We start from the raw sequence: 26,488 nt of genomic DNA on the forward strand, positions 1-26,488 counted from the left end.
TCCAGTGGTAAATCCACAGGAATACCGTCACACGGATTACCCGTTAACCGACACAGCGGAAATAACTGCTGCATCACAACTGGCGATAGGATTGTGTTGGTCCCCATTTATGGAGTCCATAGGACTCTGTGGGGCTTTTGGCTGTAATTCCGCTGGTGGTAATTCCGCCACTTTGACTGATTTTTGGAGGTAAAGCGGCAGAATTACCTCCACGATTTTGCTGGAGAATTTTCTTCCACCTGGCTGCCAAATCTGTATGACAGCAGTGCGGTAAGGAGGCAGTAACGGAGTTACCGCCGGTTAATGCAATGCCGTACTTAAAAGGCCCATGTTCTTTCATATCTGAAACTTGAGGAGAACCATCTCCGGTTCCGGAAGCACCTCAAAACCTTTCTCTTTGCTTCTGCCTTTTCTCCTCCTCTCCCCTGCTGACCTCCTGGCAGATTCGGAGAATGCACTGGTTACCTGGCCACCCTCTGATCCCAGGCCCAGGTCCCTCCCCCGCCAGTCACATACACACACACCTGCAATGCCTGCCTGGCATCCCCCACACTTTGGGACTGTTTCTGTATCCCTTCATTCCCACCACCAGCACTTGACACCTGTTGTCTGCACTCACCTTTGCACTTGCCACCTGCTGGCCGTTATTTTATTTATTTCCCGACATAAGCTTGACATCTTTCTTCTTTTTGTGTTGTCTCCTCCTTTCAGAAGACGTCGAACTGGAAGATGGGGACTCCTCTAGATGCTTCCCTTTTCCTTTCCTTTGGGAGATGTGAAGGCATTGTGAAAAACCTAAGTGTTTTCCCTGCCTACTCCCCGGGGATCCTCTATGCAGGTAGCCAGGGGAGGGCCATCGCATTTGGATCATGACCCTGGGGGTGGATTAGCGAGGGAGCATCACCTGGGTGGAGGGTCCTCAGGGATTGGGGAGGGAATACCCGAGGGTGAGACATGGTATGCCCCCGTTTCTTACATTTCCCTATACAACATCCCCTCAGCCTTCATGGGCTATTGTAAGTCTCAAAACACCCCGTCCCCACAACATCATCCAAGTACTGAGACGAAGAAAAGAGAGCTAGGAGTCATGCATGCTTCCTATGAGAAACACTGTTATAGTATTGGGAAGAGGAAGATGCAAGCAAAGGCACTCCCATGTTCTCAATACATGTGTACCACTAATGAGGTCAGGCAGAGTCAGGCACTTGAAGCTGACTGCAGTCACCTGAAGCCTTTCAAATCTTGCTGGGAGTGTAAAAACAGCAATCTGAGACGGCTAGTTGAACAAGTTGGGAGGAGAGCAAGAGCCCCAGAGCCAGTTAAGACTGGCAGCAGGAGAACGGGATGCTGAGGCACTGAAGGTCTGCAGGGTGAAGCAGGGGTCAACAGTGTGGCGAGGGAGCCGTGTCTCCAAGGAGACAGGAGGGTCTGAGAGAAAAGGCTGGCAGGCGTGCCAGTCTCTTGTGAAGCAAACAGAATAAATTGCTCACTCCCATGGGCCAGCGAGCCAGCCCAGGAGGGTCTGAGGGGCAGGTGGTGAGACCCTGACCTCAGAACGAAGAACCGTCAAAGCTGAGCACAACCGGTGAGTCTGATCGCAAAGAAAGGCCCAGTTTGTGAAAGCGTGAGTGAATAAAAAGCTGCACAGCCAGCGCGTGTGGAGAGAGATACGCTCGCTGAAGTATGAACTGCTATCGTGAAATATACAAGAGAGAGAAAGAACAGCGATGTGGAGATACTGAGTAACAGAGTGGTCCTGTGTATGATAACGTTTTATCAAAAACCTCTCTATGAATGGAAGAAGCTTCCTAAAGGGAAGGGGAGCTGTGTGCGAACTGAAAACTGAGATCATGATATGATATGTCATTTATAACGCACCTGTACACAAGTAAAAGGGGAGCTATGCGAGATTGGAACAGCGAGCCAAACCCCCAGGAAGAGGTGTAAGAAAGAAAGCAAAGAGAAAAACTGTTAAGAACTGAAAGTTGGAACAAAGCGAAAGAATTTAAGTTGTCAAGAGGGGGTGAAGCTGAGCGCCAGGTCCCAGGTTGTGCGACCTTTCATGGGTGGACCGTGCAGTCTGACAACTGCACCACGACCCAGCGATACCTCACCAAATAAGTGAAACGTGTAACAAGAGAAAGAGAGCTTCATGAAATATGGGGACGGGAACCCCTGGAACTACTTCAAGCTGAACTTTGAATTTCAGGATTTGATGAGAAAGTAGAAAACTTTGGGAAACCAAGAGGCGTTTAACCAAAGGGCTTTGAGTCTGAGGAAAGGGGAACCCGGAGATGCCCGCAAGGAACTATTGTGAACTTTTGAACTTGATAGAACTTTTTGGTAAATCTGAGTGTCTTGAACTTGGGGAAAGGAGCTGTGGAAAAGCTCCAGTGCCATCCTGTCTTACCTTTTACTCACTATTAAGTTTGTCCAATCCCCTGCACATTGTTATCCTATAGACGTTAGGGCAAGCAGAGGTTTGACACATACTCCCACCTTAGAGTTACGTCCAACCCTTCCAACCAAATAAAGGTTTTGGAAACGGTATCATTTGTGTCTGTGCATATCTCTTGATACCATGCCTGCCTCACATATGGTGTCAGAAAGGGGGATGCAGCTCAACCGAAATAGGTTGGGGGACCCTAAGATATGAAAAATTGAGTACTAGAGCATCAAGTCTGACTGCGGCCACAAAAGGGTCCATCGGATTCAATATCTGTAGCAGCAGGGAGAGCCTCATCCCTCCAGGGGACAGAGGGCTAGTTCCCACCAATCTAATCCTGATACCCCCCGCACCCTGGGTGTTGCATCAGACTTGCACCTAAGTCAGGACTTGTCTGGAAATTTGGACTAGACATCCTGGCTAGGGATATCGGCCTGGACTTTCGAGGAGATGTAAAAGTTCTAACACAGAAACATGGGGAGAAATCATTCAAAAATCAAACCCGGGGACCATATAGCACACATTTTTTTTCCAGTTTTATTTTCATTTTACTTTTAACAACAAAACATGAAATAACAAAGAAATTCGTAGCAAAAACTATATACATAATTTCAAACACATAAATACCCCCTCCCCCCTTGCAGATGCCAGGTACACATCATATAATATGAAATTGTCAGAATCAATACAATGTCAGAAATGTGCCCCATAGGTTTGTGGAATTCTATGCAGATCGCGTTGAGTATGAGAGGATGGGCCTGCATGCATGTGTGCATGTTTGTTATGTGTGTGTGTGTGAGAGAATGAGTGTGTATATGCCAATGCAATAGGTGTATCGGTGTGTTCGGTGGTGAAGCACAGCAGCTTTGTGAAAGGCAAAAACAGTGGCTATATGGTGGGCACGGATTTATGAAAGTGATTTAGGGTGGAAATGCTGCTACATATTGTCTGCACAACACCAAAGTGATTTACATTTAGCGACATTGGCATTTATTATGACACAGCAAAATCAAAGTAAGTTACAGTGGAAATGCTGCCATATGATTTGTGTGCAACATAAAAGAGATGTACAGTGGCAATGCTGGCATATACTGTGGCATAACTAAGTGATTCACAGTAGAAATGCTAGCACATATTGTGGACAAATCATGCTGAATGATTTACAGTGGCAATGCTGGCATATACTGTGGCATAACTAAGTGATTTACAGTAGAAATGCTAGCACATATTGTGGACAAATCATGCTGAATGATTTACAGTGGCAATGCTGGCATATACTGTGGCATAACTAAGTGATTTACAGTAGAAATGCTAGCACATATTGTGGACAAATCATGCTGAATGATTTACAGTGGCAATGCTGGCATATACTGTGGCATAACTAAGTGATTTACAGTAGAAATGCTAGCACATATTGTGGACAAATCATGCTGAATGATTTACAGTGGCAATGCTGGCATATCTTGTGGACAAGGGCCGCATACACCCCAGGCCCAGCCGACGGAACCACCGGGCTGAGGCTGCCAACAGCACATCACTGCAATCTTGCACTTTTCCAGCCTCCACCCACTAACCCACCATCCCCCCCCTCTTTCAGAGCCGCCAGAGCGCCAGGGGACCACTCCGGTGGTGATAGTGCGCGGTACAAATGACCTTTAACATTAACATTAACATTAACATTAACATTAACATCCATAAAATGTGGTGAAATGCTCATGTGTATAACTTATCGGATAATCTATTGCAATCCATTTCAGCTTTTCAAACAGCTGTAAATGGCATGTCTTTGCATCCACATTTGACTAAAACGTGCTGGAAAATGCAGTTTCAAGCCATTTTTATTATTATTTTTTTACTTGTGTTTAGCCCCATTATTCCCAAATGTTCTCTGGGAGAACCACCCAAATGTCCCTGTGTTATTTTTAGGGCCCCCTTGCCTATGCTTTGTCGCTCATGCTGAGTTTGGAAACATATGAGGACATTTGCACTGAAATATTTCACCATCCACCGCGCACATCAATCAGTAAGAATGCCAGTGGCCGCTCAGGGGCATCAAAAGATATTCTGCCACTGGACAGGACCCCATGTGGTCAGGGCACTTACAGGCATATAGAGAGATAGGCAGACTAGACAGTACCCCATCCTTTCAGACACACACACGCACACAGGCACATGGTGAGACTGCAGTCAAGACAGGGTCCCCATGTTTGAAGGGGCACACTGGCACAGTGAGAGGCAAGTGGACAAGACAGGAACCCAATGTTTGAAGAGACACACTGGCACAGTGAGAGGCAAGTGGACAAGACAGAACCCCCATGTTTGAAGAGACACACTGGCATAGTGAGAGGCAAGTGGACAAGACAGGAACCCCATGTTTGAAGGGACACATTGGCACAGTGAGAGGCAAGTGGACAAGCCAGGACCCCCATGTTTGAAGAGACACACTGGCACAGTGAGAGGCAAGTGGACAAGACAGGGTCCCCATGTTTGAAGGGACACATTGGCACAGTGAGAGGCAAGTGGACAAGACAGGACCCCCATGTTTGAAGAGACACACTGGCACAGTGAGAGGCAAGTGGACAAGACAGGGTCCCCATGTTTGAAGGGGCACACTTGCACAGTGAGAGGCAAGTGGACAAGACAGGGTCCCCATGTTTGAAAGGACACACTGGCACAAAGAGACAGATGGACAAGACAGGACCCCCCATGTTTGAAGGGGCACACTGGCACAGAGAGACAGGTGGACAAGACAGGGTCCACATGTTTGAAGGGGCACACTGGCAGAGAGTCAGATGGGCAGCCAACATGTTTGCAGGGCTACACAGGCACCTGGCGAGGGAGGCACTACAAGAGTCTTGTGTATACAGGTGGACACACAATCATAGGGTGAAACAGGCAGATGCGTGGATGCCCGGGTGCCCATGAGCACAAGCTCATGGTGACACAGGGAGGTAAGAAAGCACCCCTAGGTGTGCGGGTTCCCAGAGGCACATAATGAAGAGGGTAGGCAGTAGATGGCCCTCGTGTGTTGAGGGAACACTGCTGAATGTGTTCTAACAGGCAGACGATACAGTACCCATCATTAGTGCTTAACCCGTGGGGATGTTTGCCAGGGCTCAGCCCTGGCACTTATTTCTGAGCCCAGTTTGATTAAGTTGTGGTGTTTCGGCAACTTTATTATTTTAATTGTCAGTCAGTTGTAGTAACACAACCCGCAACTACAGTGTGGTCTAGGTTGGCAGGTCATGGTAAATTATCCATTTTCTTGAATAACAATGAGCTGGAAGGTGACAAGACTTGTCACTCATGCTAGCCATGCCTGCACACTGCTCCACTCAGCCTGCATGGCATAGGTGCACATTATCAACCTTAATAACCAGCAGCACTGCCACAGCAGGGTGGTTTGGCAACAACAGGACAATGACCAGTCAGCAGCCGCAACACAGGGACAACATCAATGAAAAGGGCGATGTCGAAGAAGAGTGCCTGCCAGGAGTGACAGCCTATACAAGAAGACCTTCCCACAGTGCTTGACAGGACATGTCAGGAGTTCAGGAATGATTTGCCTGTATGTGTCCATCAATTCGCCACAGGAGGAAAGCATGTCTGCTCGTGCGTCTGTGGTCAGATGATCAATATGTTGCCACTGATGGATTTAGAGCAAAATGTTAATGATGATGTGTTTTAAAGAAACACTTAAACATTGAAGTAATTTCCAGCCACAAATGATCTGTTATGTCTTCACTGCCAGTCTGGTCATTCATCACCTTCAATGAACTGGCAGGAGCTGCAGCTTTAACCTCATATATGCTGAGCAGGCGTGGGTGCTGTCCGCTGTGATGTGTAACCTCAAGGGCCCCCTGTGTGTATTGCCCTGTGGTGTGCCATTGGGTAGGCCTTTGGCCTTTCTGCGCAGCACGGCTCAATTACACGCGTCACACCAGTTGCAGCTCTGGCTCTGAACTACAAGGGTTTCCGGCATCCGGGGTCTTTTATTTCACTTGTGAAGTGCAGCGTACATAACGTTCCTCCTTTTTTCCAAATTGCAGAAACATGTGCTAATTCGGTTTCAAACGCACTTAACTATATTCTAGTCCCAATAGACACAGTAGTCTCTTCAAAATACATATTCTCTCAGTTTACCCGGGTCCACGGGCCCACCCTCAAGTTACATCCACTGCCGCGTTGGTGGGGTACAGCCACTGCAAACTCTTCTTCCTCTGGCTCACCGTCTGGACTGGGGTGCGTCTCGTCATCGTCTGACCAGCCACAGGACAGGGCTTTGCTCGCCTGCGCCGTCATGAGGCTGCCTCGGCATCGGTGGTGCATCATCACTCTCCACTTGTGGCTGGTTCTGGTCTTCTGTCCATAGGTCCTTTGGGACCTGCTTGAACCATGAAGCGTTCCTCGTGATGGTCTCCTGTCCCTGGCTAGCAGTTATCGTTGTTCCTTCCCTCCGGGTCACCCTCCGTGGTTTGGGATTGTAGCGGGTTAACAGTTTAGACTTCGTTGCGTTTCTCAGGGACAGCACTTGGTCCCCCATCTTGTGACTCGACTCCTTTGCATTTCGCTTTGAGCTCATGTGTTCATTGGCAGCTGCACGCTTTGCATGAGTATGTGTTGGGTCCGTCTATGTCCTTTACCACCCTGCTGTGGTGGTGCAGTATTGATGAATTTAGGGCGACGTCTGTCAAACTGTGTGGGGTCACTCAGTAATTTGGCAGGAACCTTTACAGATCCACTCACCATGGGCTGTTCTGGGCTTTGGATATGCATAGCACTTTGTTTATTGTCCTCATAAAACGTTCTACATCCCTGTTGACTTACGGCCACCTTGGAGTGATGTGGTGGTGCTGGATGTGTAAGTAGTCCATGTACTGAATTATTTCCTTCCCCTGGAAAGGTGGCGCGTTGTCGCTCTTGATGTGTTTTGGTAGGCCATGTGTGGCACACATCTTTTCCAGGGCTGGGATCGCTGTGTCTGCTGCTGTTGACAAAATGATTTCCACCTCAGGGTATCGCGAGTAATCGTCAATGGCCACCAGCAGGTAGATTCCTTAATGTACCATGCAGTCAACGCTGATCGCATCCCACCTTGATGTGCCCCAATTTAAAGACTGCATGGGTTACGGCCTCGGGGGTGCACCGGTCACTTGGCATGGGTGGCATGATGCAATGGTGCTTTCAACCTTCGTGTCAATCTGGGGAACCCACACTCTGTGCCATATTCTGGCTTTGGTCCTAACTATCCCCTGGTGACCTTCATGCACCAGCATGACAATCCGGTCCTGTAGGCTGGTGGGGATAAGGATGCATGTACCTCTTAGAATTAGACCCTCACTGGTAATTGACAGATCCTGACAAACCAGGAAGACCCCTGTGAGGAACACTCTGGCTGCTGTCGTGCGATTGTGGATGTTCCGTGGGAAAGATGTCCACTCTCCTGCCAGTACAGCGTTCTTTATGATGTCACAGCATGGGTCAGCTTGTGTTGCCTCTATGATGTCGGCGATTCTGATGGCCTTGGGTTTCATTGTGCTTATAATCTGACAGATGTGTTCCGCAGTCTCCTTTTATTCCTTGACCTTGCGAGGTGTGGTTGCTCTTGGGTGTCTGGATAGGAAGTCTGCCGGGTTGTACGCCCCCGCTTGGTACTCCAGTTTGAAGTCATACTGTAGGGGGTACAGCAACCATTTTGCAATTCTGGCAGGCAGGTGCGCGGATGATCCTGTGAAGACTGGCAGCAGAGGTTTATGGTTGGTGTACACCTTGAACTTTCGCCGGTATATGTACTGGTGAAAATGTCTGCAGCCCCATAGGACTGCAATGGCCTCCATTTCTATGTGTGAGTATCGGTGTTCTGTTGGTGTCAACGCTCGTGAAGCATACGCAATTGGCCTGATCTCTCCAGTGGGTGACAGCTGAACTAAGAAAGCTCCCAGTCCGATCGGGCTGGTGTCTACATACAACTCAGTTTGCAGTGTGGAATCGTAGTACGCCATATTGGTGTCCGCCGACAGCGAGGCCTTGATTTGCTTGAACGTGTCTTGGCAGCATGTGCTCCAGTCCCACTTGGTGTTGGCCTTGGTCAGCTTCCTCAGTGGTTCCGAGATCGTTGTCATATTCGGGAATAAATCTGCCACAGTAGGTTGCCATGCCTAAGAAACTGCGCACCTCCATCGGCGTGGTGGGAGGGGAGGCCCCTTTGATGTCCGCCACCTTGTGGGGGTCAGCAGACACGCTGTTGCTGTTGAACACGTATCCAAAGAAGACGATTTTGTCTCTCAGGAATTCGCACTTTTCTCTATGGATGGTGAGTTGCGCTGTCTCCAGTCTGTCGATTACCGTTTCTAGTCTACGTAGGTGCTCCTCTTTGCTGCTGGCATGTACAAGGATGTCGTCGCTGACGTTCAGTACTCTGGGAATTCCTTGGATGACTTCTTTGATTGCTTGCTGGAATACCTCCACTGCAGATGATATCCCGAAACTCAGTCTTTTATACCATCTCAAACCCAGATGTGTTGAAAATGTTGTGATATATCTTGAGTCCCGGTGCAGCTTCAACTGGAGCTATCAAGCATTGAGGTCTAGTTTCGAGAAGAATCGGGACCCTGTGAGATCAGTTAACATTTCGTCCAGAGTCGGGGTCATGTGCTGTTCTCTCTTTATGGCTGCATTAGGCAGGCGCATGTCGATGCAGATTCGCACTTTCCCCGGCTGCTTCGGTTTCTTAGTGACGACCATGGGGGACACCCATAGTGTCGGGCCCATCACTGGTTCAATGATGTCAGCTTTCTCTAGTTTGTGTAATTCCTTGCCAACTAGCTCTCGCATGTGGAACGGTGTCCTTCTGTGCTGCAAGGCTCTAGGTTGTACTGTGGGATCAATGTGCAACTTGATCAGTTTCCCTTTTAGGTATCCTATGCCCTTGAAGGGGCTGGGGTGTTTGGTGAGTATGTCACTGGTATCTGTAGAGTCGGGGACGTTGCAGATGAATTATATCAGTCCCAATTCTCTGCTGATTCCCAACTGAGTAGACATTCGATTCCTGCATTTAAGGCGTATACCTTTTAACGGATCTCTCTGTCCACTCTTCTCAGCATTGTTCAGAATCGTCTAACGACTGGTAGGGGCGTTTTGCAGCCATATGCAAACAGTAGGTTGTCTGTGCATTTTAGTTCTGGCTGAGGTTGCATCCGTTTAAATTTTTCAACCAGCATTACGTTTAGGGATGCTCCAGTGTCAATCGTCATCACAGTATCCTGGCCTTGTATGTGTATGAGGCACTTGGGTCTCCTCTTTCTTTTCGACATCTTACTACTCTGTTCCCAGGCCCAGACGAGGTGGATTTTGCATTTTTTACTTGTGCATCCTGACTCGACTGCTGCTGCCACCCCTTCGTGTTCATTGCTGGATTCGTCTGTCGAGGAGTTGTCTCCCATGACCACTAATCGTGTGTCTTCTTGTTTCTTTTTCGTGGGGTGCGTTTTGGCAGCTGCGACTGAGCACGCTTACGGCGGGCCTGAGGAACAACATACACGTGCATAGTGATTTGAAAGACTGCATGCACTGCATAATGTGCCCTGGGCTGGGCAGTTTCTCTCCCGTGACGTGCACCCCCACACCATTCACATTCAGTGGGCCCCGGTATCCTTGGCTGCCATCATGGACCTGCGTGGGAGTCGTTATTCTTGTCTCTGGCTGCTGGGCAATACGTGATTTGTGCCACCGTGGTTGGCGGGGCAAGCTGTAGTTTCTGCAGCGTGATGCTCATCTGAGCCGCCCTGCCGGGCGATAGTTCCCTCTGGCGCCCATACTCCAGGATTTGTGCCAGGGAGATCCCCTTCTCACAATTTGTTGCAGGTTTTCAGAGTTCATGCCATTGATGATTTGGCACCTGATCTCCTTCTCTTTGTCGTTGAATTCGCAGGACAACACCAATCGCAGGAGTCTGGTGTGGTAGCCGTCAATGGTTTCCTCCTCGGTCTGAATTGTGGTGCAAAAATTGAATGGCTCATAGTCAGGGTTCAGTTGTGGCATGAAGTGTGCCGTCAACGCTTCCTTGGGGGACTGATATGTGTCAGTGCCATCCCTTACGGCGAGGGAGTTAAAAATGAGTAGCACATCATCTCCTACATTCAGTAGCAGGTGAGATCTCATTTTCCTCGGCGTCCTCGCATCTTACAGTCCATTGCCATTTCGAATTACTGTATCCAGATCATCCATCTGGGCCCTACCGATGATGGGTCTGTGTAAGGATCAAATGGCCCCAGAGCTGCTGAGGCACCGCCATGATTTTGTGGTGCTGGGGCAGGTGAGGTAAGTTATTCTCGATGGGGTGCCTGGTCTGGGCGTTGATATGCCCGCTGCCATGCTTCCTTTGGTGCCAATTCCCTGATGTGGTGTGGAATTGTAGTGGTTGGGCACTCCCCCTCATCTATTCTCTAGCTATATGCAGTGCTGTGTGCCAGGGGTGAATATCGGCGTGCAGATAGTACCTGTGGGCTTCACTTGTAGCTCTTGGAGTGTCCAGCAGAGGAGTGTTCCTGTTTGCTGATCCTATTATTTGAACTCTGCTCGACAAAGCGTGTTTCCAAATATTAGCATTTTTTTTCTCCAGGCAAGACAAAAATGTCATTGCTGTGTGTGTGGTCTGTGTCGCGCCCTCGTCGCCAGTGTGATGTTTGTGTATTGCCTTGTGGTGTGCCACGGGTTAGGCCTTTGGCATTGCTGCGCAGCGCAGCTTAATTACACGCGTCACACCAGTTGCGGCTCTGGCTCTGAACTGCCGGGTTTCCGGCGCTGTGTATTGCCTTGTGCGCCATGCGGTAGGCCCTTGGCTTTGCTGCACAGCGCAGCTTAAATACACGCATCACACCAGTTGCGGCTCTGGCTCTGAACTGCTGGGTTTCCAGCGCTGTGTATTGCCTTGTGGTGCGCCATGTGGTAGGCCCTTGGCTTTGCTGCGCCGCAGCTTAATTACACACGTCACACCAGTTGCGGCTCTGGCTCTGAACTCCCATGTTTCCGGCGCTGTGTGTTGCCTCGTGGTGCGCCACGGGGTAGGCCCTTGGCCTTGCTGCACAGCGTAGCTTAATTACACATGTCACACCAGTTGCGACTCTGGCTCTGAACTGCTGGGTTTCCGGCGCTGTGTATTGCCTTGTGGTGCGCCATTTGGTAGGCCCTTCGCCTTGCTGCACAGCGCAGCTTAATTACAGGTGTCACACCAGTTGCGGCTCTGGCTCTGAAGTGCCGGGTTTCCGGCACTGTGTATTGCCTTGTGGTACGCTGCGGGGTAGGTCTTTGGCCTTGCTGTGCAGCGCGCCTTAATTACAAGCGTCACACCAGTTGCGGCTCTGGCTCTGAACTGCTGGGTTTCCGGCGCTGTGTATTGCCTGGTGGTGCGCCACGGGGTAGGCCCTTGGCCTTGCTGCGCAGCGCGCCATAATTACACACGTCACACCAGTTGCGTTTCTGGCTCTGAAGTGCCGGGTTTCCGGCACTGTGCATTGCCTCGTGGTATGCCGCGGGGTAGGCCTTTGGCCTTGCTGTGCAGCGCGCCTTAATTACAAGCGTCACACCAGTTGCGGCTCTGTCTCTGTACTGCCGGGTTTCCGGTGCTGTGCATTGCCTCGTGGTACGTCGCGGGGTAGGCGTTTGGCCTTGCTGTGCAGTGCGCCTTAATTACAGGCCTCACACCAGTTGCGGCTCTGGCTCTGAAGTGCCAGGTTTCCGGCACTGTGTATTGCCTCGTGGTACGCTGCGGGATAGGCCTTTGGCCTTGCTGTGCAGTGCGCCTTAATTACAAGCGTCACACCAGTTGCGGCTCTGGCTCTGAACTGCCGGGTTTCCGGTGCTGTGTATTGCCTTGTGGTGCGCCATGTGGTAGGCCCTTGGCCTTGCTGTGCAGCGCAGCTTAATTACACGTGTCACAGCAGTTGCGGCTCTGGCTCTGAACTGCCGGGTTTCCGGCGCTGTGTATTGCCTCATGGTGCGCAACCGGGTAGGCCATTGGCCTTGCTGCACAGCGCGCCTTAATTGCACACGTCACATCAGTTGTGGCTCTGGCTCTGAACTGCCGGGTTTCCGGCGCTGTGTATTGCCTTGTGGTGCGCCATGTGGTAGGCCCTTGGCCTTGCTGTGCAGCGCAGCTTAATTACACGCCTCACACCAGTTGCGGCTCTGGCTTTGAACTGCCAGGTTTCCGGTGCTGTGTATTGCCTCGTGGTGCGCCACGGGGTAGGCCGTTGTCCTTGCTGCGCAGCGCGCCTTAATTACACACGTCACACCAGTTGCGGCTCTGGCTCCGAACTGCCAGGTTTCCGGCGCTGTGCATTGCCTCGTGGTACGCCGCGGGGTAGGCCTTTGGCCTTGCTGCACAGCGCAGCTTAATTACATGCGTCACACCAGTTGCGGCTCTGGCTTTGAACTGCCGGGTTTCCGGCACTGTGTATTGCCCCGTGGTACGCTGCGGGATAGGCCTTTGGCCTTGCTGCGCAGCGCGCCTCAATTACAAGTGTCTCACCAGTTGCGTCTCTGGCTCTGAACTGCCGGGTTTCCGGAGCTGTGTATTGCCTCGTGGTATGCTGCGGGGTAGGCCCTTGGCCCTTAATTACACGCTTCACACCAGTTGCGGCTCTGGCTCTGAAGTGCCGGGTTTCCGGCGCTGTGTATTGCCTTGTGGTGCGCCATGTGGTAGGCCCTTGGCCTTGCTGTGCAGCGCAGCTTAATTACACGTCACACCAGTTGCGGCTCTGGCTCTGAACTGCTGGGTTTCCGGCGCTGTGTATTGCCTCGTGGTGCGCCACGGGGTAGGCCATTGGCCTTGCTGCGCAGCGTGCCTTAATTACACACGTCAAACCAGTTGTGACTCTGGCTCTGAACTGCCGGGTTTCCAGCGCTGTGCATTGCCTTGTGGTACGCCGCGGGGTAGGCCTTTGGCCTTCCTGCACAGCGCAGCTTAATTACAGACATCACACCAGTTGCGGCTATGGCTCCGAACTGCCGGGTTTCTGGCGCTGTGTATTGCATTGTGGTGTGCCTTGTGGTAGGCCCTTGGCCATGCTGCGCAGCGCGCCTTAATTACAAGCGTCACACCAGTTGCGGCTCTGGCTCTGAAGTGCTGGGTTTCCGGCGCTGTGTATTGCTTTGTGGTACGCCACGGGGTAGGCCCTTGGCCTTGCTGCACAGCGTAGCTTAATTACACATGTCACACCAGTTGCGACTCTGGCTCTGAACTGCCGGGTTTCCGGCGCTGTGCATTGCCTCGCGGTACGCCGCAGATGAATGGCGTTTGGCCTTGCTGCGCAGCGTGCCTGAATTACAAGCGTCACACCAGTTGCGGCTCTGGCTCTGAAGTGCCGGGTTTCCGGCGCTGTGTATTGCCTTGTGGTGCGCCATGGGGTAGGCTCTTGGCCTTGCTGCGCAGTGCACCTTAATAACAAGCGTCACACCAGTTGCAGCTCTGGCTCTGAAGTGCCAGGTTTCCGGCGCTGTGTATTGCCTTGTGGTACGCCGCGGGGTAGGCCCTTGGCCTTGCTGCACAGCGTAGCTTAATTACACATGTCACACCAGTTGCGACTCTGGCTCTGAACTGCCGGGTTTCCGGCGCTGTGTATTGCCTTGTGGTGCGCCATTTGGTAGGCCCTTGGCCTTGCTGCACAGCGCAGCTTAATTACACGCGTCACACCAGTTGTGGCTCCGGCTCTGACCTGCCGGATTTCCAGCGATGTGTATTGCCTTGTGGTGCGCCATGTGGTGGGCCCTTGGCCTTGTTGCGCCGCAGCTTAATTACACGTGTCACACCAGTTGCGGCTCTGGCTCTGAACTCCGGTGTTTCCAGCGCTGTGTGTTGCCTCGTGGTGCGCCATGGGGCAGGCCCTTGGCCTTGCTGCACAGCGCAGCTTAATTACAGGCGTCACACCAGTTGCGGCTCTGGCTCTGAAGTGCCGGGTTTCCGGGACTGTGTATTGCCTTGTGGTACGCTGCGGGGTAGGCCTTTGGCCTTGCTGTGCAGCGCGCCTTACTTACAAGCGTCACACCCGTTGCGGCTCTGGCTCTGAACTGCCGGGTTTCCGGCGCTGTGCATTGCCTCATGGTGCACCACGGGGTAGGACCTTGGCCTTGCTGCGCAGCGCACCTTAATTACACACGTCACACCAGTTGCAGCTCTGGCTCTGAACTGCCGGGTTTCCAGCGCTGTGTATTGCCTTGTGGTGCGCCATGTGATAGGCCCTTGGCCTTGCTGTGCAGCACAGCTTAATTACAAGCGTCACACCAGTTGCGGCTCTGGCTCTGAAGTGCCGGGTTTCCGGCGCTGTGTATTGCCTTGTGGTACGCCGCGGGGTAGGCCCTTGGCCTTGCTGCACAGCGTAGCTTAATTACACATGTCACACCAGTTGCGACTCTGGCTCTGAACTGCCAGGTTTCCGGCACTGTGCATTGCCTCGTGGTACGCCGCGGATGAATGGCGTTTGGCCTTGCTGCGCAGCGTGCCTGAATTACAAGCGTCACACCAGTTGCGGCTCTGGCTCTGAAGTGCCGGGTTTCCGGCGCTGTGTATTGCCTTGTGGTGCGCCATGGGGTAGGCTCTTGGCCTTGCTGCGCAGTGCGCCTTAATTACAAGCGTCACACCAGTTGCAGCTCTGGCTCTGAAGTGCCAGGTTTCCGGCGCTGTGTATTGCCTTGTGGTACGCCGCGGGGTAGGCCCTTGGCCTTGCTGCACAGCGTAGCTTAATTACACATGTCACACCAGTTGCGACTCTGGCTCTGAACTGCTGGGTTTCCGGCGCTGTGTATTGCCTTGTGGTGCGCCATTTGGTAGGCCCTTCGCCTTGCTGCACAGCGCAGCTTAATTACACGCGTCACACCAGTTGTGGCTCCGGCTCTGACCTGCCGGATTTCCAGCGATGTGTATTGCCTTGTGGTGCGCCATGTGGTGGGCCCTTGGCCTTGTTGCGCCGCAGCTTAATTACACGTGTCACACCAGTTGCGGCTCTGGCTCTGAACTCCCGTGTTTCCAGCGCTGTGTGTTGCCTCGTGGTGCGCCATGGGGCAGGCCCTTGGCCTTGCTGCACAGCGCAGCTTAATTACAGGCGTCACACCAGTTGCGGCTCTGGCTCTGAAGTGCCGGGTTTCCGGCACTGTGTATTGCCTTGTGGTACGCTGCGGGGTAGGCCTTTGGCCTTGCTGTGCAGCGCGCCTTACTTACAAGCGTCACACCCGTTGCGGCTCTGGCTCTGAACTGCCGGGTTTCCGGCGCTGTGCATTGCCTCATGGTGCACCACGGGGTAGGCCCTTGGCCTTGCTGCGCAGCGCACCTTAATTACACACGTCACACCAGTTGCAGCTCTGGCTCTGAACTGCCGGGTTTCCAGCGCTGTGTATTGCCTTGTGGTGCGCCATGTGATAGGCCCTTGGCCTTGCTGTGCAGCACAGCTTAATTACATGCGTCACACCAGTTGCGTCTCTGGCTCTGAACTGCCGGGTTTCCGGAGCTGTGTATTGCCTCGTGGTATACTGCGGGGTAGGCCCTTGGCCCTTAATTACACGCTTCACACCAGTTGCGGCTCTGGCTCTGAACTGCCGGGTTTCCGCCGCTGTGTATTGCCTTGTGGTGTGCCATGTGGTAGGCCCTTGGCCTTGCTGCGCAGCGCGCCTTAATTACACACGCCACACCAGTTGCGGCTCTGGCTCTGAACTGCCGGGTTTCCGGCACTGTGTATTGCCTCGTGGTGCGCCACAGGTTAGACCTTTGGCCTTGCTGTGCAGCGTGCCTTAATTACAAGCGTCACACCAGTTGTGGCTCTGGCTCTGAACTGCCGGGTTTCCGGCACTGCGTATTGCCCCGTGGTACGCTGCGGGGTAGGCCTTTGGCCTTGCTGCGCAGCGCGCCTTAATTACAAGTGTCACACCAGTTGCGGCTCTGGCTCTGAACTGCCGGGTTTCCGGCACTGTGTATCGCCCTGTGGTACGCTGCGGGGGAGGCCTTTGGCCTTGCTGCGCAGCGCTCCTTAATTACAAGCGTCACACCAGTTGCGTCTCTGGCTCTGAACTGCCGGGTTTCCGGCGCTGTGTATTGCCTTGTGGTACGCTGCGGGGTAGGCCCTTGGCCTTGCTGCACAGCGCAGCTTAATTACAGGCGTCACACCAGTTGCGGCTCTGGCTCTGAACTGCCGGGTTTCCAGCACTGTGTATTGCCTCGTGGTGCGCCACGGGTTAGGCCTTTGGCCTTGCTGTGCAGCGCCCCTTAATTACAAGCGTCACACCAGTTGCGGCTCTGGCTCTGAACTGCCGGGTTTCCAGCGCTGTGTATTGCCCCGTGGTACGCTGCGGGGTAGGCCTTTGGCCTTGCTGCGCAGCGCGCCTTAATTACAAGCGTCACACCAGTTGCAGCTCTGGCTCTGAACTGCTGGGTTTCCGGCGCTGTGCATTGCCTCATGGTATACCGCGGGGTAGGCCTTTGGCCTTGCTGCACAGTGCAGCTTAATTACAAGCGTCCCTCCAGATGCGGCTCTGGCTCTGAACAGCCGGGTTTCCGGCACTGTGTATCGCCCCGTGGTACTCTGCGGGGGAGGCCTTTGGCCTTGCTGCGCAGCGCTCCTTAATTACAAGCGTCCCACCAGTTGCGTCTCTGAACTGCCGGGTTTCCGGCGCTGTGTATTGCCTTGTGGTACGCCGTGGGGTAAGCCCTTGGCCTTGTTGCACAGCGCAGTTTAATTACACGCATCACACCAGTTGCGGCTCTGGCTCTGAACTGCCGGGTTTCCGGCGCTGTGTATTGCCTTGTGGTGCGCCATGTGGTAGGCCCTTGGCCTTGCTGCACAGCGATGCTTAATTACACGCGTCACACCAGTTGCGGCTCTAGCTCTGAACTGCCGGGTTTCCAGCGCTGTGTATTGCCTTGTGGTGCGCCATGTGGTAGACCCTTGGCCTTGCTGCGCTGCAGCTTAATTACACGTGTCACACCAGTTGCGGCTCTGGCTCTGAACTCCTGTGTTTCCGGCGCTGTGTGTTGCCTCGTGGTGCGCCACGGGGTAGGACCTTGGCCTTGCTGTGCAGCGCGCCTTAATTACACACGTCACACCAGTTGCGGCTCTGGCTCTGAACTGCTGGGTTTCCGGCGCTGTGTATTGCCTTGTGGTACGCTGCGGGGTAGGCCCTTGGCCTTTCTGTGCAGCGCACCTTAATTACAAGCGTCACACCAGTTGCGGCTCTGGCTCTGAACTGCCGGGTTTCAGGCACTGTGTATTGCCTCGTGGTACGTCGCGGGGTAGGCCCTTGGCCTTGCTGCACAGCGCAGTTTAATTACACGCGTCACACCAGTTGCGGCTCTGGCTCTGAACTGCCGGGTTTCCGGCACTGGGGTCTTTTATTTCACTTGAGGCACGTCCCACTGTACGCGGTGACGTGCTACGCACACAATATCTGCCTCGCTGTGACACAAGCGTCCTAGAAAATATTTGGACCCTGGCACTTATTGTCTTACAGATTAAGCCCCGCCCATTGTGCAGGGACCCGTGAACACCGTCGTGCACGTGGCGCAGTAGGCCACATGGCGAAGGCCATGCAGTCATGCAAGGCAAGCAGGAAGAGGACGCCCATTTCGCAGGCACACAAGCACATGGCACCGCTGGCAAGTGGTCATCAATTTCAAATGTGATGCAGTCAATCAGTGTCGGCCCTCCAACAAATGTCACGTTGCATTCTGGAGCATGTAGTTTTATTGTTTACTCACTGTAGATGTGGACTTACACGTCGGACCACCCACCCTGGCTCTGTGGGTGCAGCTGCAGCAGGACTGTGTGTTCAGGAGTGGGGCGGTGGTGGGCCATGGGCTGCGGCCCACCGCCCTCCAGAACCTCCAACAAGAGCCTCCTTGGACTGATGAGTCAGCCCCAACAAGCTCATGCGAAAACCCCAGAAAAAAGCCTGCAATGGCCCCCTCGCATCCCCCCCATGAAGTGCTTCAATACACCCTCAACAACCTGACTATCAACTCAGAATAAAAGCGGTGGGCTCTATGCCCCCCTCAACAGGCTTCCCGACCGGAAACACTACGACCCCCATCCCCCTAACCACTTAGTACATGAACACACACGAAAAGCGCTTTGGGGAGACACGTTATGCCCGCCACCTTCTACCCCGCAATAGCCCCCCCCCCCCACGCACCGCCACCTGACATTACAGTCCCGAGAAGGTCATAGAATAAAAAGGTACAAACATACCAGCAGTTGAATTCCTCCTCCCACCCTGTGCCTTCTAGGCGCACGGCTCACCCCTCCCCCACTCACCGTCCGAGTTCTGCTCGGGGTCGAACCTCTCCCCGCAGCCCTTGAGGTAGCATTGGAGGGACATCTCGGGGTGCTGGCTCAGGTTTCCCCTGGGGGTGTCAGCCACACGCAGGGTGCTCGGGGTATGCGGGTATAGCGCCTTCCTGTGGGTGCACGCGGCTCCCTTTCCTTCTGTCACTTGACTCTGGTACCAATGGAGGAGGGGTCCTGGGGTAGCTGCTCCTTCAGGCTGGGGGCAGTCGGGGGTCCTGGTGTAGCTCCTTCAGCCGGGGGGTTGGGGGGGCACTGGGGGTCCTGATCTAGCTCCTTCAGCCGGAAGGACCCTGGTGTAGCTCCTTCAGTGGGGGGCAGTGAGGGGTCCTGGTGTAGCTCCTTCCACGGGGGGGGGGGGGCACTAGGGATCCTGGTCTAGCTCCTTCCGCCGGGGGGCACTGGTGGTCCCGGTGTAGCTCCTTCCGCCGGGGGGAGGCACTGGGGGTCCTGGTGTAGCTCCTTCAGCTTGGAGTGCAGTGGGGTCCTTGGCACACACTTCAGCCTCGGGGCGCAGCCTCACGCAGGGGGTCTCGCTGCTAACACACACTGGCAGCCCCCGGGACTCAGATGAATGCAATATCCGCCCGCTGGGAGCCTGGAAGCTTCGGGCAGCTTCCCGAGGGGTGCAGGGAGTGGGCGCTATATTTAGAACTGGAATGCCAGACTGTGCAGAGAGTCAGCAGCTGGTGACAGGTGGGGCTGCCACCCCACCCCACCCGACCCCCCCCCCCCCCCCCCGCCCGTCCATCGGGCACACTGTGCAGTGAGTGGGGGTTTAAATAAACTGGCCTTGGCCAATCAGAACTTTAACACCTTTATTGACTTCAGTGATGCAGGCGCCGATTACTTTTGCGCTTAGAAGCCGGGCGCATCACGTTGGAACACTATCTATTCTTATGACAGGAGTGAGTGGGCATGAAGTGGTGGGCAGGTGCCCTCCCTCCCAGGAAACGCACGGGCACGTGCCTCCTTCTTGGCGCTTTGCTGCGCCCTCTTCTTCATCACAGCACTTACCTTTCAGGTACCAACCGCCGTGACAGAAACCAACTTTATAATGTTGTGGCCCAGCCCCTGCACCCCCCCCCGCCCCTCCGCCCCTCCTCAGGTGGTATACAGCCCCCATGGTTCAGTTAGCTACAGGGACACAGATACGGCGCAGCCGCGGGCTGCAAAGTCCTCCAGCCTCTGCTGGGCAACACTACACACTCCCTTACCCAGAAGCCCCCTGCAATGCTGCACGGGGGTGTCATGGGAAAGTGGCAGCCCTTCAGTGGTCCCTGTGGCCCGAGGGGTCTCAGTGCCTCCGAGCAGAGGGAGTATGTATCTTGAATTGCCCCCCAGCCCCCGTGTGGCGCCTCAGTGCAGAGGGAGAAGGTATCTTGAATTGCCCCCCACCCCCTGTGTGGTACCTCAGTGCAGAGGGAGTATGTATCTTGAATTGCCCCCACCCCCCGTGTGGCGCCTCAGTGCAGAGGGAGAAGGTATCTTGAATTGCACCCCCCCACCCTGTGTGGTGCGTCAGTGCAGAGGCGGCAGGTATCTTGAATTGCCCCCAACCCCCACCCCCTGTGTGGTGTCTTAGTGCAGAGGCGGCAGGTATCTTGAATTGCCCCCAACCCCCACCCCCTGTGTGGTGCCTCAGTGCAGAGGGAGAAGGTATCTTGAATTCCCCCCCCCCCCCGACCCTGTGTGGTGCCTCAGTGCATAGTGAGAAGGTATCTTGAATTGCCCCCCCCCCCTCACCCTGTGTGGTGCCTCAGTGCAGTGGGAGAAGGTATCTTGAATTGCCCCCCCCCACCCTGTGTGGTGCCTCAGTGCAGAGGTGGCAGGTATCTTGAATTGCCCCCAACCCCCACCCCCTGTGTGGTGCCTCAGTGCAGAGGGAGAAGGTATCTTGAATTCCCCCCCCCCCGACCCGGTGTGGTGCCTCAGTGCAGAGTGAGAAGGTATCTTGAATTGCCCCCCCCCTCACCCTGTGTGGTGCCTCAGTGCAGTGGGAGAAGGTATCTTGAATTGCCCCCCCCCCACCCTGTGTGGTGCCTCAGTGCAGAGGCGGCAGGTATCTTGAATTGCCCCCAACCCCCTCCCCCTGTGTGGTACCTCAGTGCAGAGGGAGAAGGTATCTTGAATTGCCCCCCGCCCCCCCACCCTGTGTGGTGCCTCAGTGCAGAGGGAGAAGGTATTTTGAATTGTCCCCTGGAGCGCCCCTGGAAGTACTGGCAAGTACTGTTTGCTGTTTGCTGTTTGCTGTTTGCCGTGCCACGAGCAGCAAGCAGTGTGGAAGGTGGAGGGCTTGTGCATGCTTGAAAGCAGCTGTCATCTTACTGAGAACGTGATTTATGATAAGGCACGCGGTGAGAGTGGAAACAACGAGTATTTTATACAGGAGGCTTAGTAAAAAGTGATATAAGTCCATAATATATGGATTTACGTTCCCGCACTAAAACAGGGAGAGAAAGTGAAAATATAATGAAAGCACAAAGTACTGCCCTAAATATAGATATAGTCAAAAGACTGGGCAGAACATGCAAAGGCAAAATTAGCTCTAACCTGGCTTGCTGCCAGAAGGAAAATTAGCCAAGATGACATCTTTCTTTAGTAAAATTTACACCAAAGCTACCTCTCCCTTGAGACGACTTCTGAAAAAGAAATTAGTCAGAGTGAGTTAGTAGACGATCTAATGTTAAATTTGCCATGTATTGACTCAAAATTGTTATTATTGGCCCTAAAAGACCTAGACTATAGCAACAATACAATAGTTAGCTCTTGTGTTCCAATGAATGAATGTCGTGAAATTACTTTATGGGAGAAACAAAACCAATGCAATCTAAATGCGTTTCATGATGCGAGGAGAAACAATCTCCTTTGTGAGATGTTGAGATCTCAAGCAACTAATAGAAACCCCTCAGATGAATGCCTATGACACTAACAAACCCGATATTAGGTCCTTGAACCGACAAACACAGGATTGGTCCCTGGCACCTTCGATCCTGCTATTGAAACATTGGTGATGTCCACCAAATATGGAGAAGATAGCAGGATAATTGTAGATCTGAGGCAAGACAGGTTGATTTACATGGACTGAGGGATTGGCTGACAGTGGAAAACCAATCGAATGCTTCTCCCCCACGGAATCCAATGGCAATAGCTCCCCTGTGAGTAACACATCCATATCTAGGATACAGAAGAACTGTTCGTGGCTTTAGAGAAAGTTCTAACCGATTTAGTAGATAAGTGTGACAACATTGAAAGGAAGTTGGATGTGCACTCCATTCTACTACATAAAAGCATAGAGGGAGGAAATCCTTTACTGAGGCCGGTGTTAATACAGATATGTCACAATTACCAACCAGCTTATCTGTGGTAGCAGCGATGCCAATGAAACAAGGGTATATTGTGTGTAATAATTCCTCTGAATCCCGTTATACGATATCTGAAATGACAGAACAAAATGAATATGGTAGGAAAAATAGGAACAATATGAAAGTAAGAAGACAGACTAAGAACAAAATACACCAAGCAGCTGTGTATAGAAGTCGCAATGAAATCAAAAGCAAGAATGGCTGTATAATGAATGAAATGTTGGGATTATGAAGATTGTAAAGTGAATACTGAGTTAAAAATCCAACCCCTGTCAAAATCCAGGCACATCACTAAGGAACCTAACTCTGTGGGTGAACATGACGTGGTAATTCATAAGCAAATAAAGGAAATGCCTGCAAAGGAACAAGCGGAAAAAGATATAAAAAGTAAGAATACATCTAGAGATGTCTCCTCTCCCACTAATATTGGGCCTCTGACATTAGATAAATGGGTACGGAGTTTCAAAAAGAAGCAAGTAAGTAAATCGAAGATAGATAAAAAGGCGGTATATCTAATTAAGTGCTAAAAGATATACAGAAACTATTTGCCGAACCCATGATATCCAATACCACAGACATAGGAACTGACAGCGGCCCTAAACTGACGACAAGTAACAACCTTGAAGGAGATCTGGGAAGGAAATCTGGGCACTTCCACGAGTCTGAGAAGAAAGAAACTAATATCCCTACATATAAGAGCGACCCAGCGAATTCCATTAGAGCACTACAATTTCAACCTATAGAAGAATCATATAAGGCTGAGTTGCTTAATAGACGCCGAATTTTGGACCTTTGTACAACTATTGTACCACTGAGGATGGTGAATTCTAGAGATTTTAAAATTGTTGATCAGCTAGTCATGCCGAAACAGTCTATTACTAATGTGTGGTGTAGAGATAATGTTATCTTAGAATACATACTTGAATATTGTGACCTATTTGACAGCTTGGGATATAGATGCCAAAAAACATCGATGCGAAAAGTAAAAAAACAACAAATACCAATCCCTACAAATTCTCAGAAAACTACAGAAATAGAGACTAGACAGGCTTCACTAAACATTTCAGTTGAAGGGGCATTGCTAGGGGGGGGGGGCTAAGGGGGCTATAGCCCCTGATCTTTTGGCCGTAGCCCCGGATAGAATCTCAGGAGCTTCAGCCAAAAGACTAGCTAGCCCCCAGTCCCAACAGTTCCGACATCAGCGTAGCCCCGGGTCTTTTCCAGACCTAGCAACTCCCCTGATTGAGATGAAGTTTACCCCACTAACCAATATAATAATAAGCCTATAAAGAAAACCAAATAAGAAAGTAGCGAAGCTGGGAATGCAGACGGGTATTGGCAGTGGATGCCATCTGTTTTTAAAACCCATTTTCAGCAATGTCCCTGATGATATAGGGGTAATCATGTCTTGGAACACCCGTGGGAATTCTCACTACGCTGAGGATGGAGGGCTGATAGAAAATATAGATTTGTTTTGTGTTATAGCACTCCAAGAAACCTGGCTTGACAAATTAAGCGACTTTGATGGACGCAACACCATACAAAGTTTGGCCACTAAAGGGAAAAAAGGCCGCCCAAAAACGGGACTGTTAATCTCTATTAAAAATCCATGGTCCAGAGGGGGCGCACGGACAATGACTGCCTCCGTGTGAGCTCCTGACCCACGGTCCCCAAAAGTGCCTTGAGCCCCCACTTTTGCACCCCCCGTGCCGAATAACGGCAGTCCGAGCCGCGAGAAGCGCCCCCCTACCTCCCGAGCGAAAACCCGACCGGAATCGGACTTCCAGAGAGGGAGAAAAGCCCGCTGGAACCTGTCTCCCCCTAGCCCACGAGGATACCAGCTTGGGAGGAGGCCATGGCCCGCGGCATCCGACTCCGCCTACCGCGCTCCCTGCCAGAGATTCGAGCCGCGCAGGGACTCTAGGGGAGGCCGCGGACACCCAACCGCCCCAGCGTACGTCGGGGGCCAGCCCCCCCAGGCGTCCCCGTGCGCACTCCCTGGGCAGCTGCCTCTGAGTCTTGGGACGCCGGCCCCGCGACGGGCAGAGTGAGCCCGCGGAGGTGAGTGCCCGCCCCTCCTGTAGTGCTCTGAGGCATCTCGCCAGGACAGGGGCCCGCTTCTCCCCCCTAGTCTTGGACAGCTGAGTGGAGGCTGCTGAGGCGACCCCTCCCCCCCACTCTCAAAGAGGATCTGACGGCGCCGCACCCAGGGGGGGCCTATCAGCTGCCCGATTCCCCCGGCGCCCCCCCGACACCCCGAAGGAGCCCCATTGAGCGGAGTGCTGGAGTACAACCGGAAGGGGCCCTAATTATGAAACGGAGCTGCAGGTTCGACGCACTCCATGCACCAGCTGCATCATTGGTCCCCACGCCACACGGCACCAGCGCTGGGGGACCATATTTAGTGACATTCGCCTCCCAGCTGCAGGGAACCCGCACAACCATTAAAGTGCCGCTCCTACCCCAGCCTCCTCTGCTTCTAACTGGACCCATCGACGCAATTCCTGCGGACTTCACCGCCCGAGGCCTCTCCCCACACGGCGGCGAACTTGGCTGCGCACGAAGGGGAAGCAGATGGTTGGGCCCTCACACATGTGGTGTGTGCCCTCCTCTGGCAAGGCCCTAACTTACGGCCTGATCGAGACACGGGCAAGTGGCCCAGGAACTAAGAAACAGCAGAATACCCAGAGGAGCTCACCCCCCCACTGCACCTGCACTTGAGACCCTCTCCCCCCCCACATACTCTCTCTGGAGCCCCGCTACGGGCCGGTATCGATACCCAAGCCCCCCTGGACATTAGATCCAATGCAGGACACAGACTAAAACGGAGGGTAGAGCCCCTGGAGACAGGGCGTGTGCCTCCTCCCACCAAAAGAGCCCCCGCTACGAGGATCATCACGTCGGGGCCCTCCGACATTGCCTACGTGCCTCTCAACACACCAGGCCCGAGGGTACGGCCCCCGAACCCGGGGCGTGGCCCTCTTCGCAGGCCAGTGCTCCATGAACGTTCCAAGTAAACCCGCCAAATACGCCTACATCCCACTGCCACAGGTTCCTGACTCAAGGCCAACAATGTCATTGGAAGCCTCCAAAACGGGCGCAGCTGCCACCACGGGAGACATCGCTGCCCTTCTAAGTGAAATTCGAAACATGGGAGCCAACCTTGGCGGTAAAATGGATAAGATGACCCAAAGGATAGATAACATTGAGGAGAGACTAGAAGGAGTGGAGAACAACCAGGCCTCGATCGACACTCTGGAAGCCCAAATGGTGCTTAGAATACGGAACATAGGGAAGGAGGACGAGATTCGCCTTAAGATTGACGACTTGGAAAATAGGGAGAGAGGGAATAACCTACGTTTTTTTGGAATTCCGGAGAGAGAAGGGGAGACAGAGGAACACCTTAAACAGACGATACACAATATCGTCAAAATTTTGACCGCGGATGAGGACATTGACGAACTCAAGACCAAGAGAATTCACAAAGCTGGTGGGCCTCCAGGTGGCCCGAGATCGGTCCTTGCTAGATTCCAGAGCTATCAGGATAGAACAAGGATACTTGCTAAAGCCAGGTCCGGGGGCACCCTTAGCCTTGGGGGAGCCCAGATTACTATTTTTCAGGACCTTTCATCACTGACGCTGGCCCTACGCCGCATGTGCGGCCCTCTCACAAGATGGCTAAAGGATCAAGGCACGAGGTACAGATGGGGATACTCCTTCTCCCTTGCGTTTGAACATGGGAGCAGGAAGTTTCTACTCCGCTCTGAAGAGGAAATCTGAGACTGCACTGCCGATCTCCTTGGAGCGGCCTCAGGGGAGGGGACTCAGAACACCCCTGCGCAGGACAGATCACAATGGAAACTTCAGGGCCCGAGAAGGAAAAGGGTAAAGGGATCCAGAAAATACAGGCGGCCCAACGACACACCAGACAACAACAAGTGACATTGCGACTCCAAGTTCTATATCCCGGCGGACGAGGCTTCTTGAATAGCGTACGAGAACTGCCGAGGAATGAAGACTCCGGAAAACCCATGTATCATAATCTCATAGTTAAAATTGCTGTTGTTTGATACACTCTCGTTTGCTACATAATCTCATGAGAAGGGGGGCGGGGGCTCAAAAACGTTATTTTGATGTTATTATTCAACGGGGTCGTGCGGTTACGACTCTCACTGGTGGTCCGACAGTGGACTGGTTCACATCCAGTCCGACTCGGACGCCATCACAAACACTCACAGACCCTCATCGAAGAACCAGAGAACAACGCGATTGATCAGAGGGCAAAGGGTATGATGTTCAATACCCTGCAGGGGCGGATGGGGGAGGGTCAAAGGGAATGGCACAACCTCAGA

The 26,488-nt window shown here is 52.9% G+C and overlaps 1 protein-coding gene across 1 annotated transcript in view; it reads right to left on the bottom strand.

Annotated features, from left to right (window-relative positions):
* Positions 1-19,405, bottom strand: part of LOC138480685 (cysteine and histidine-rich domain-containing protein 1-like) — a 225,847-nt gene extending 206,442 nt beyond the window's left edge. The window contains exon 1 of the mRNA XM_069612362.1: positions 18,742-19,405. Coding sequence (XP_069468463.1) covers positions 18,742-18,805 — 64 coding nt within the window. The 5' untranslated portion in view covers positions 18,806-19,405. The remainder of the gene's footprint in view (positions 1-18,741) is intronic.
* Between the last annotated feature and the right edge of the window lie 7,083 nt (positions 19,406-26,488).

The sequence above is a fragment of the Ambystoma mexicanum genome, chromosome 5p (assembly GCF_040938575.1).
Source record: "Ambystoma mexicanum isolate Mex_15411 chromosome 5p, UKY_AmexF1_1, whole genome shotgun sequence".
Taxonomy (NCBI): Eukaryota; Metazoa; Chordata; class Amphibia; order Caudata; family Ambystomatidae; genus Ambystoma; species Ambystoma mexicanum.